This window comes from Taudactylus pleione, unplaced genomic scaffold, assembly GCF_031769625.1.
Source record: "Taudactylus pleione unplaced genomic scaffold, aTauple2 ptg000485l, whole genome shotgun sequence".
Lineage (NCBI taxonomy): Eukaryota > Metazoa > Chordata > Amphibia > Anura > Myobatrachidae > Taudactylus > Taudactylus pleione.
In genome coordinates, this window is record NW_028284887.1 from 1,363,758 (window position 1) to 1,375,394 (window position 11,637).

General features: G+C 45.8%; 1 protein-coding gene across 4 annotated transcripts in view; it reads left to right on the plus strand.

The window, feature by feature from the left end:
* Window positions 1-9,001, plus strand: part of SGSM2 (small G protein signaling modulator 2) — a 483,760-nt gene extending 474,759 nt beyond the window's left edge. For all 4 annotated transcript variants that reach the window (XM_088449453.1, XM_088449451.1, XM_088449450.1 and 1 more), the window contains 2 exons: window positions 5,985-6,152; window positions 8,783-9,001. In XM_088449453.1, the coding sequence (XP_088305579.1) occupies window positions 5,985-6,152; window positions 8,783-8,871 (257 nt within the window). In that variant the 3' untranslated portion in view covers window positions 8,872-9,001. The remainder of the gene's footprint in view (window positions 1-5,984; window positions 6,153-8,782) is intronic.
* Window positions 9,002-11,637: the final 2,636 nt, after the last annotated feature.

Consider the following 11,637-nt stretch of genomic DNA (forward strand, 5'->3'; position numbering starts at 1 on the left):
AGTGGGAGGCACATATAGAAACCGTTGTAATTCCTACACCGTTCACCTGATTTGGATGTAATTACCCTCAAATTAAATCTGAAAGTCTGCAGTTAAAGCACATCTTGTTTGTTTCATTTCAAAGCCATTGTGGTGGTGAATAGAGGCCAAAATATGAAAATTCTGTCAATGTCCCAATATTTATACACCTGACTGTATATGTCTATGGGGCAGGGCTGGATTAAGGCTTGTGGGGGCCCCCTGCAAGCCACACGGAGCCTACCCGCCCTCCCCCCCAGGCCACATGAAGACAGGGGCAAGCTCCAGATTTTCTTGGAGGGGGGGTTAGAAATATAAATATACATATATAAACATATATATATATACAGTATATATATATACAAAGTATATGGACGCACCTGGCGTATGGTGATACGCAAATGAGGATGAACAGTGTATGCAACATGTGATGCATACGCAATACCTTCCTTTACTGTAACAATAACAGTATGCATAAGTCGCTATCTTATTTCGTAAATACAATGTGAATTACAGTGTAAAATATATCACAGTATATTAACCATATGTGAAAGCAAATTAACACACACACCAGTTTCTGTGGTCCAACGTACAAAAGTAAATATTGTATTAAAAGAATATATAACATTAATATTAAAAGCAATTCAGTGGTACAATACAGTTCAAGAAAGAGTCAGAGTTACAAACCAGTATACCTACGTTCGCATGCGCTCCGTAGACCCAGAGTACAGATGACTGACAGTATACAGCTACTCGACTCTGGATCCAGGGGAGCCTTATTTTATACAGTTAAATTATGGGTGTGTTTATTGGCAAGTTGTATCGTATTTCATTGGTCCAGGGGCGGGATGTTTCCAGTTCACTGGGGGTCATTGGTTGTTTCAAACAGTGGGTGAAACCTAGGCTCATGATGCAGTTACAGTAGTTCACCTCTGGGTCCCGATACAAAAAGCTTTTTTCAAATCATATGCTATAATAAACATAAATCTGACATTGCCAATATCTGCTTGCCGCAAATATGCGACAATCTATTCGCAACCATCAGATTACTGCTAACACAATTCTGCACAATATGATACTAAACATGATATTAATATGTGGTTCCATCCTTGGATTATATGTATTGTGTGAGCCCCGAACGCTGGGATATATATATAATACATTGGACATGTAATATAAATGTCTAATTCTTCCTATATACATATATACTTAAATTACTAAAGGGTAAACTAAGGGAACATGTGTGTCCAATCAAAACAATCTCTCACCGCAACAAGTGGGAGCCTTGGTACTGCAGCTGGTGATCAACTGTGAAATCAAATATACTTGAATAACACCAGGATTGAAAGGGGAAATTGTTTAAATTAAATATACCATAATGTTTAAAAGTGGTTTTCACCAAGTATATATATTGTAGAGTTCATATGTGTATACATGTGTCAATAAGGGAATTTCTTGAATTAATGTAAATCAAATATATTAGTTTGTTAGGGAGCCAGTTTAAACAGGTTTTTCTCTGTCTATTTCACAACACAATGGGCTAGGCACTCGTGTGCTCAGGTGTGTGTAGGTGATACGTATAATTAAGATCATATCTCAGTGCAGCAGACCTGGGGAAGTCATTAAACCAGTTCATACCTTGTCCTGTGAGGGTCAGATAAGGAGTTATATATATATATATATATATATATATATATATTGGTGCCAAGAGACCTCAGGCATCCCATGCTTGTTTGAGTAGATCAAATACAGGGAAATGTTGGTGAATAGAAATTCTACATTTTATGACACCATAATTGTTTGAGCTGACCTATTCAACCTGGGCCAGCAAACATTGATTTACATCTCCTTGGGGGTTACTGGCTAAACTATAATTATCTATTGCATTTAAAATCTGTAAGACTAGGCCAGTTATTGTATAAGATTTTGGATATAAGACATGGGCCCTGATGCGACGAGCGAAGGAAAGTCCTTCGCTCGTTGTGTCTGATCACAGGGGGCGTGCTGTCGATGTTGATTGACAGCACGCCCCCTTTGGTGGGCGTGCCGGGGGCGTGCCTCCCTGACGGGGGCGTTCCCAAGGGAACGCCTCCCGTCAGAAGTTGGCCCACTGACATCACTAGTGATGTCAGTGGGAGTGATTTTGGCTCTGATAGAGCCAAAATCACTCCAGGCCTTGCGGTTGAAAACCTCAACCGCAGGCTCCGGCTCGCAGTTTCGATGGTCACGACCATCGCGGCCATCAAACTGCACGCTCGTATAGGCTGTGGGTGGTGACCCACAGCTATACGAGCGTCCAGGAGGATGCTCCATTTTTATGGAGGACGGCCCTCATTCAGAGCGTGCGCTCTGCTCAGAGCGTATGGCTCTGAATGAGGGCCATTATTTTGTATTTAATATTTATATCTGACTTCGACAATATATATCACACATAAACAGTATACATACACACTAACACATATACACCATAACACATATATACACAGAAACACATACATACAAATAGGTATGCAGTCGGGATGCCGACGGTCTGAATGCCGACCGTCGGTATCCTGACTGTCTAATCCTGGCAAGGGTCTAATGACAGGCGTCGAAATCCAGACGCCTGTCATTTTACCTACGCCGGGAGCCCGGCATCCCGATCGAAGGTTAGCCGGGCGCGGACAGGGGAGGGTTAGGTTAGGGGGGACTTAGGGTTAGAAACCCCCCCAGGAGGGTTAGGTTAGTGGAAGGGGGGTTAGGCACCCCCGGGAGACTTTGGGTTAGGCTGCGGGGAAGGGGGGGTTAGGTTTAGGCACTTGGAGGGGTGTTAGGCACTTGGGGGGGAGGTTAGGGTTAGGCATCCCTAAGGGAGGGTTGGGGTTAGTGGGGGTAGAAAGGTTAGCGATACTTACCTTAATTGACGATCAGAAATTTCACCCTTGCCGGGCTGCCGCTGTCAGGATTTGAATCACACTGATTCCATACAAATACATACCTATACATACACATACATACTGTACATACTAGAGATGTGTGGTTCGGTTTTACTCGGATATGTTCAGATCTCAAAACCGGCATCATATTGGCTATACAGCTGTCACGTGTTTTGTATAGCCAATAAGAGAAATCCGAACTAATCAAAACTTGCGATAATTTGGCAATAAGGACCAAATAAAACCGAACCCGCACATCTCCAATACATACATATCAGGGCGGTAACTAGGGTAGTGCATGGCACAGGTCACTGCAGGGCAGGGGGCGTTGTTTGGGCCAGTCAATTTTCCTGTTTATTATCATTCTCACTTGTAGCTTCCTCTTCTTTTATCCCCAGCATCTCCTGGTCTTCCCTATCTCTTCCCTGGTCCTTCCCCATGAGGCCTAGGCCCTTATTCAGGTGCTTTATCTTATGTCCCTATTTAAAAAATGCACCAATGCTCTCTCTGGCACAGGGCACCAAAAAGTCTAGTTACGGCTCTGATACATATGCATTCACATACATACTAAAACAGTACACATACGTACTTACACTTAATGCAGCAGCAGCTGCTGCAGGTATAGGTTGCACCAGGGGCCGGGCACCTCGATTCGCTGTGATTTTGGGAGGGGGGGGGTGCTTGCCGTATTGGCTTCACCTCCGATGTGGTCAGTGTAGGGGGGATCGGTGTGTCAGGGGGGGCTTCTAGGTGCTCAGAAACCCCCCCTGCTTCCGCTAATGTAAGTGCAAATCCAGCCCCTCTCCCCCCTAGAAAGCTGACTGTGCTACTGCATTCAGTAGAACAGCCGCGTCTGCTTGAGCCTCCACCCGGGAACAGGTGCCACTGGACACCTGTTCATCGATCCTGTGTGGGGTGCCCCTGCCCCCCCTCCCTTAATCCAGCCCTGTTATATCCCCCAGTGTCCATAGGCCCTCATTATAAAATAACTTTCCACTCTAGTAGGAAAAAGACCCCCTATGGATCATAAATATTTAATAATACCTGATAATAATACCCACCACACACCCCATTAGTAATAAAAAAAATCCCTGTTTTCTAAACCAACACCCCCCTGTAAAAACTAAAAAGTTACTTTTTCTTTGCTCCCCCTCCTCCTACCCTGTGACCAGTATAATTTTTTTTTTATTTCATTTTACCGCTCCCTCCCTTCCCCCTTCAGTTTCATATTTCTCTATATTACCCCGTATTAAGAGAGGAGAGGGCTCGTGTTCACTCCCCGTGTGGGGCCCCTGTGAGGTTCTGATTTTGTTGTGGACCCGGGCTGGTGATAGGAGCAGACATAGAAGCAGATTTAAATGAAAAAGTGGAGTTTTTAATAAGTGACTTAGAGGACAAGGGAATGGCTAACGAAAAAGTCCAGGTATAGCACTGAAGTGCACTTGATAACTGTAGTGGGGTAAATGGGAGAATGTCCAGATAGTGACAGGCAGGAACAGTCCAGTATGCAAGTATGGTGAGCTGTAACAGAATGCAGGCAGAGGTAATGAAGTCCAGCTGGGTGTAAGTGGAAGCAAGGTGCAGGGAAACTGCAGGTTCAGGTACTCGGGCAGGGGAAAAGGTAAATGGAGGGTGCAGGGTAAGTGTAGCTGACACAGGTGCTCAGGCAATAGGGAAGGTAATTGGAGGAGGCAGGGGAATCCAGCATGGTTGCAGCAGGTCAGGTGAAGCAAGCTTAGGCAATGAATCCAACAGACAGGTGAAAGCACAGGAACTCTCTCTCTCAGCTCTCGCTGAGAAACGTTGCACTGGCAATGCAAGGGAGCTCTGAACTCCATTAAATCCCCAGTGCTCAGCCGTGACTGGTCAGAGAGGAGCACGTGACACACCAGGATAGGGCAACTAGGTCACATGTCCGGAGGCAAGATGGTGGCGCCCATGCCAGAACGGAACGGAAGCACCATCGGGCCTAACCAGACCAGAGTGACAGTATGCCCACACAGAACCACGCACATCCAATGCTCCCCGCCAGGCACCAGTGCCACCGCCAGATGCCCCTCGCCATAGCGTCCTCACAGGTATCACCCGCCGACCGCTATGCCGGGAGACCCTGGTCGTGACAGCCCCCTCCTCTCTCCTCGGCTGCCGTCAGCGAACTGACAACAGCAGTAGACTGAGCACTAGAGTGTGACCGGAGCCTACTGTGTCACAGTGATTTCCTACTGCGCATGTGCAAAACACCAGGAAAATGGCAGCGGCGGCCATTTTCTAGGCATTTTCAGTAGTGCTACTCTTTGGGACATTGGAGAGGTAAGTATGGAAAAAAAAAGTGTGGGTGCAGGTTGTGCGGTGCGGGCCCCCTTGGACCAAGGGACCCGTGTGCACATCACACCCTGCACCCATTATAAATACGTTCCTGCCACTGATGCCAGATTCCCCCCTGTTTGCCCCCCCCAACTCCCATGGGCCTCCTCCCCTCCCCATATGCAGAGCGCAGTGGAGCACGTGTCAGGGGGACTGATTATCAGCTGAAGCTGATCCCTGCACTTGTGATCCCCGGCACATGCTAACCAGAGTGCAGTTGGCATGGCATTCTGGGGCGTGATTCTGGAAGTGATGTCTACGGTCACAGACCGCCGCATCATGTCCAGGGAGACAGAGGAGATCCGTTCTGCAAAAGTGCAGAATGGATCTCCTCTGCAACAGCCGGGCTGTGCTGTCGAATGTGATGCGACCTTGCCAGCTGAAGCACTGCTGGCTGCGATCGCATCACATGTGATGTTGCCAGTTAAGGGTATAAGCAGCCTTTTGTTTACAGGTAAAACCAACCTGGTTTTGCCTATTGAAAAAAAATGGCTGCTGTAAAGTTGCAGAAAAGTCTGCCTGTTTGCAAACTCGGACCATATTATATTCCGCCCTGAAGTGATTTTTATTTAAAGTTTAGTGGAAAAGTCATTTTTCAGTGTGATCAAGATGTGTTTTGTTGTCACTACTTCCATATCCTCTCAAGATAAGTGTGTTAACTGTCGTTCCCTGTCTTCTGTTGTGCAGAGTTGCTGTATGAGGACGTCTTTGCTGTGTGGGAAGTTATATGGGCAGCCAGACATATTTCCTCCGAGCATTTTGTACTGTTCATTGCTCTAGCTCTGGTACAAGTTTATCGAGAAATCGTTCGAGACAACAACATGGATTTTACAGACATCATCAAGTTTTTTAATGGTAAGCAACGTACAAGTGTTTGCTTGTTAAAAGAGAAAGTTTCCCTTATCTTAAATGCTATGTAAGTTTACTCTCCTTCTAGATTTTTATCTTTAACTTGTACAGAGAAATATTTTGTAGGCAACACTGTAAGTGGTATATTTAAGCGCTGGTTTTTAGAAGTGGAGATGTTGCCCATAGCAACCAATCACATTCTAGCTATTATCTTCTAGAAGGTGCTAAATAAATGTTAAGTAGAATCTGATTGGTTGCTATGGACAACATCTCCACTTCTAAAAACCCGCACCTTAGTAAATATGCCCCTAAGACTCATAATAATATTTGATTTTACTTAAAGCATGAGGGGGTTTCTACATCCATTGGGGGTGTGTCTACTTTATAATGAGGATGTGGCCACACCCACAGTGGGCATGTCTACCACTGCAGAGTGCAGGATCCATTCACTGTTGCTCTTTCCCTCTGCGGGACAAAGTTTCCCTGATCGGGAAAGTGGACATGAGCCTCAGGGTCTCATTCAGACCCACTCGCGAGCGCAGGGCGCTCGCAGGCGGGTCGATGGTACCCAAATGCGCATGACGGAGGCTGCTCCGTCGTGCGCATGCGTGAGACCCGGCGAGTGACGGGGAAGCCGTCGCTCGGGGTCTCGCACCAAAGGGAGCATGCTGTCGATGGTGAGTGACAGCACGCCCCCTTTGGTGGGCGTGCCGGGGCGTGGCTGCCCAGACGGAGGCGTTCCCATGGGAACGCCTACCGTCTGGGTCCGGCCCCACTGACATCACTAGTGATGTCAGTGGGAGTGATTTTGGCTCTGATAGAGCCAAAATCACTCCAGGGCTTGCGGCAGCGAGACCCTACCGCAGGGTCACTTCGCAAGCCCGATGGTCGCGATGGTCTTGACCATCGCGACCATCATCATGGACGCTCGCATAAGCTGTGGGTGGTAACCCACAGCTATGCGAGCGTCCAGGAGGACGCACCAAAAAAAAAAAAAAAACGCCCTGATTCACAGCGTTCCGGCTCTGAATCAGGCCCTCAAATCGGGTCTGTCCTACCTAAATTGTGAGAGTTTCTATTCTCTGTAAATAGGTTTTATTATAACAAGTAACAAAAATGGTACAATCGCCTTCATTCCTAGGCTCCATAAGAGCAATATTTTAAAGTGTGCTTTGGCATTTTATGCCATTTTCAGTGTTGCCTGAAGCATACATCAGTATCGGCATTCAACAAAATACAGTGGAGCTCTATGACAGCTCTTATTTATGTACATATGTACACTCTGCTGGAGGGAGCCTTTGAGAACATGCTTCTAGCACAATGTTAAAGCGGTGACGGAATGCAAAATATGTCTACACTTTGATGCTGCATTTGTACAAATCATGTTAAAATTAAATATGTTTTATATTTTTGATCAGCATGCTGATGTGTATGCAGGGACATAACTAGGGGTGTGCGAGCAGTTCCGCTGCACAGGGCACAGAGCCTTGTGGGCAGCACTGCTACAACTACAGCCCTGCATCCGGCTAGCAGGGTGCCTGGAAGGGCACCATGCAACCAGAATAGCTGCTGCAGTGCCGCCCGGTGCATCCTTTAAATGCTCCAGACGTGCACACTGCAGCTCTTACAGCGCCCCGGAGTGCTGTGATTCCCGACGCTGCTGGCCCTGTCCCATCCGCATGACGTCATGTGATCAGGGGGTGTGTGGCACAGAGCGCAGAAAAACTTTGTAATAGCACTGTGTGTATGTACACCCATGTGTATGAGCCCTTAGGCTAATACCACACTGGAGCTGTGTGTGCCCTTTTATATTAGCCACAGGCATAAGGCACCTGGTTATTTCTATCACACGGGTACTTAAATGCTCAATGATACTACAAGCTTACTAGGCATTTATAATGCTTTAGTTGGCAACATGCCTAAGAAAGAGAATAGAGGTCGTCCTGATATCTTCTGATTGTACCCCACATTGGGCTTGCTTCAGACCCACTAGCGAGCGCACAGCGCTCGCAAGCGGGTCGGTGGCCGGGCAGTGCGCACGCGAGCCCCGTAGCGAGAGAATTTTCATTCGTTGCGGGGCTCACTACAAGACGGGGCGGCTGTTGATTGTGATTGACAGCTTGTCCCGTTTTGTAGGCGTGCAGTGGGGGTGGCTGGACAAACGAAGGCGTTCCAGAAGGAACTCCTGCCGTTTGTGGGCGGCCCTACCGACATCACCAGTGATGTCAGTAGTGAACTTCCTGCTCTAATAGAGCAGGAAGTTCACTGGGACTTGCGGAGGACGAGACCCTACCACAAGGGTCTCGTCGCAAGCCCGATGGTCGCGATAATCGCGACCATCACCAGGCCGCCCGCTAACGCTGTGGGTGGTCACCCAAAGCTTAGCGAGCGGCCTGGAGGCGGGGGGGGTAAAAAAAATGCCCAGATTCAGAGCGAGCATCCACAAAGAGCGTCTGGCTCTGAATCAGGGCCATTGTGCCAAAGTAACTTGGTTTCCCAATTTTGTTCAATACTGCCCCATGACTTGCACAATATATTCCCGGTTGGAATAAACCAGTAGCATGTAAACTGGGTGTTACATAATAAAACAACAATGTAAATTCATTGACATAAGTGCTACCATCTTATTTTTGTAGAAATGGCAGAGCATCATGATGCACAGTTGATTCTGAGGATAGCTCGGGAACTGGTTCACAAGGTCCAAACACTGATTGAAAACAAATAAGAAACTTCCACAATGAACTGAAAACCGTCGAGAGTAAGACCATCACAGAGAATGCTCACAGGGCCTTCAGCTGTGTCCAGCAGCAACGGAACCCACTGTTTCTTGCTCGGTAAATCTGTGCGAACCTTTCCAGGAACTGTACCACAAATGTATTACGTTTTACATTTTTAATATACTTTTACAAGAAAAACACAGAATATCAAATAAATGAAAATAAAGATCAGTGTCTGATCTTAAGCAAATAACCATGCATATCTCTCAGATGCTCTTTTCAGTGAAACAGAGAAATATCAAGTCTCCGGGCCTTGTGCACCTTTGAGTTTTATTGCTGCTGGAGTAGTGGAGGTATATCCTTGTCTTCTCAGACTGAACGCCTACCCTTTCGTTGGCCAAGGAATTTATAAAATCCCCTCCTTTCTGTTGACTTCATCAGGGGAAACATGCTATCTGTTAGCCTTTTACACGTCATGTTAAAATGAAATATATTTTGTAATTTTGTTGAGCATGCAGATGTGTCTCTGTATAATCCCACTGTGATAATCATGAAGGGCTGTGGAATGACACCATGGCATGTAATGGGCAGTTGGGTCTATAATTAACAAAAGCTACGTAAACAGAACATCAAAAGGTCATGAGCAAATACAGCGCAAGCATCAGAAGTTTTGGACCATATGTCCTGTAATTTGAAGCATAATTTACCATGGTTAGAACTTAGAAGTTCAAGTTCAGTTGCTTTCAAGTTACATGCAAGTCTATAGGAAGGACCACTTTGGGGAAGTCAAGGACAGAGTCACATGTAGATAGGGGAGTCCGGTGCCTATGCATTGATGATCTGGTTAGAGTCACCAGGAGACCATAAAGTGCTTTGTGTCATTGTCATAAACAGTGAATGCTCTGAACAGTCCTTTTATATCAATAAAACGGGGGCTACAGTGATATTTATTAAATGAACATCTAGAAGTACACTCATATCAAAGTCACATACGAATGTATCTAACACGGCAGTACATGGTGGCTAGGAACATGTTTCACACGTCACAATGCTCTCAGGCACAACACGTCAGGAACACAAAGTAAATTGTATTTCTAAGCTACATTGAAGATTGAACTCGGGTGCAGCCTGCACCTTACCTGAGACCTGCTCAGAAGTGCTCAGTTGGAAGGGAGATGCTTGCACTTAATTTAGAAGGTGACGTTGGGAACCCCTAATTTCATTGGAACAACTGGCCTGTATGATTAATCAGTTGCCTGCTCAGCTTGTCCTGCTTTTGCCAGAGACATTGCAGTATTAGCAATACCTGAGTGTGGAAACTGCCATGCTGCATGTACATGTGATTATAAGGAACCTGTATTTTATTTACCAGTTTAATTGTGTAATTCATTTATAATGTCAATTTTGCCTTTGTTTAACTATGTATGTGGTGAGGTTCATGTCTCTTCCACAATTCATAGGACAAGCAAAGATGAAAAATGGCGTCTCCTCTACTTGCATAGCATTTGTGTTAAGACTGTATTGTTATGTACTGCTAATACCATCCTTTTCTATTCAGTAGGGAACCCCACAATCTGCTCAGCTGGTGCCGATCCCCTTCACATCTGACAAAAAGACCTATTAGTCCTGTTTTTCCCATGAGTCATTCCCCCAGTTTTAGTGCCCCCAATGCAGTTGCATCCTCTGCCTACATCTTGTACAGAATTTGTCTTCCACCATGAAAGATACTGTAGGGCATTGACTTTTAATGAATCTAACACAGCAGATTATAAAACCTCTTGTGACGATATGAGTGTATTGGACCCACAAAGCTGCAACTCAGTTCCGCTGTTTTAGTGATCATCTAATAATGTGCATATTAATAAATGCTAGAAAAGAGATTAGTTAATATAATTAGTCATTTAGAAAGAAGAGATGTTTTTGAAATTTTTGTGCTCATTCTCTAAAAACAAAAAAAAAGACCGGGAAGTTTTTTCCTCGCACCTCCAGAGCAAGTCTGATTTTTCCTAAAATCGTTCATTTTAGGAAAAATTGGTGGGACTTGCTCTGGAACCCCGGCGGCACCCCCCCAGAGGACTAATTAAGCAATTGGAAGCTTCCAATTAGCTTAATTAGTCCTTAATTACTCACCTTCTGTAGCGCTGTCTTCTGCATCCAGTGTCAGTTCTGCAGCAGCGTTGAGTATACAGTGTGTGTCAGTGTTTGTAAGTCTGTATGAGTGAGTGTGTGTGTATGAGTGTTGTGTGTGTAAAATCCCCCCCCCGTGTCAGTGTGCCCCCCGTAATGGGCGCTGGGAGAACTACATCTCCCAGCAGCCCTTGTGCCTCCCTGCAGCCCCCGGGACTCCCAGCAGCCCCCTCTTCAGTGAGAAGATGGAGGGGAGGCCACCAGGAGCCGTGGAGACCCCCAGGCAGGTAAGTGTAGAATTTTTTATATATTTTTTTTTTTACGCGACGTGGGGTTTTCAGAGATGAAAACCCTGCGACCACTTTTTAAAAATTGGATACCATGGGTATCAGGAGCGCGCATACATGTGGTAATCCAAAATTGGGCGCAAGGTTTTTTCCGCTCAGTTGAATATGCCCCTTAGCGATAAAACAAAAACATTGAATGGCTTCAATGATGAGCAGTCATCCACTGAGCAATGAGGCTAAATGACCAAGAATCAGTGTTTCATGGTATAAAACATATGGTCTGCGTTTCAAGGTCTGTTACAGGATCAGGGACAAGTCATCATTTCATGAAAGGAATCTTCTGCAGCTCCATAATTGAGT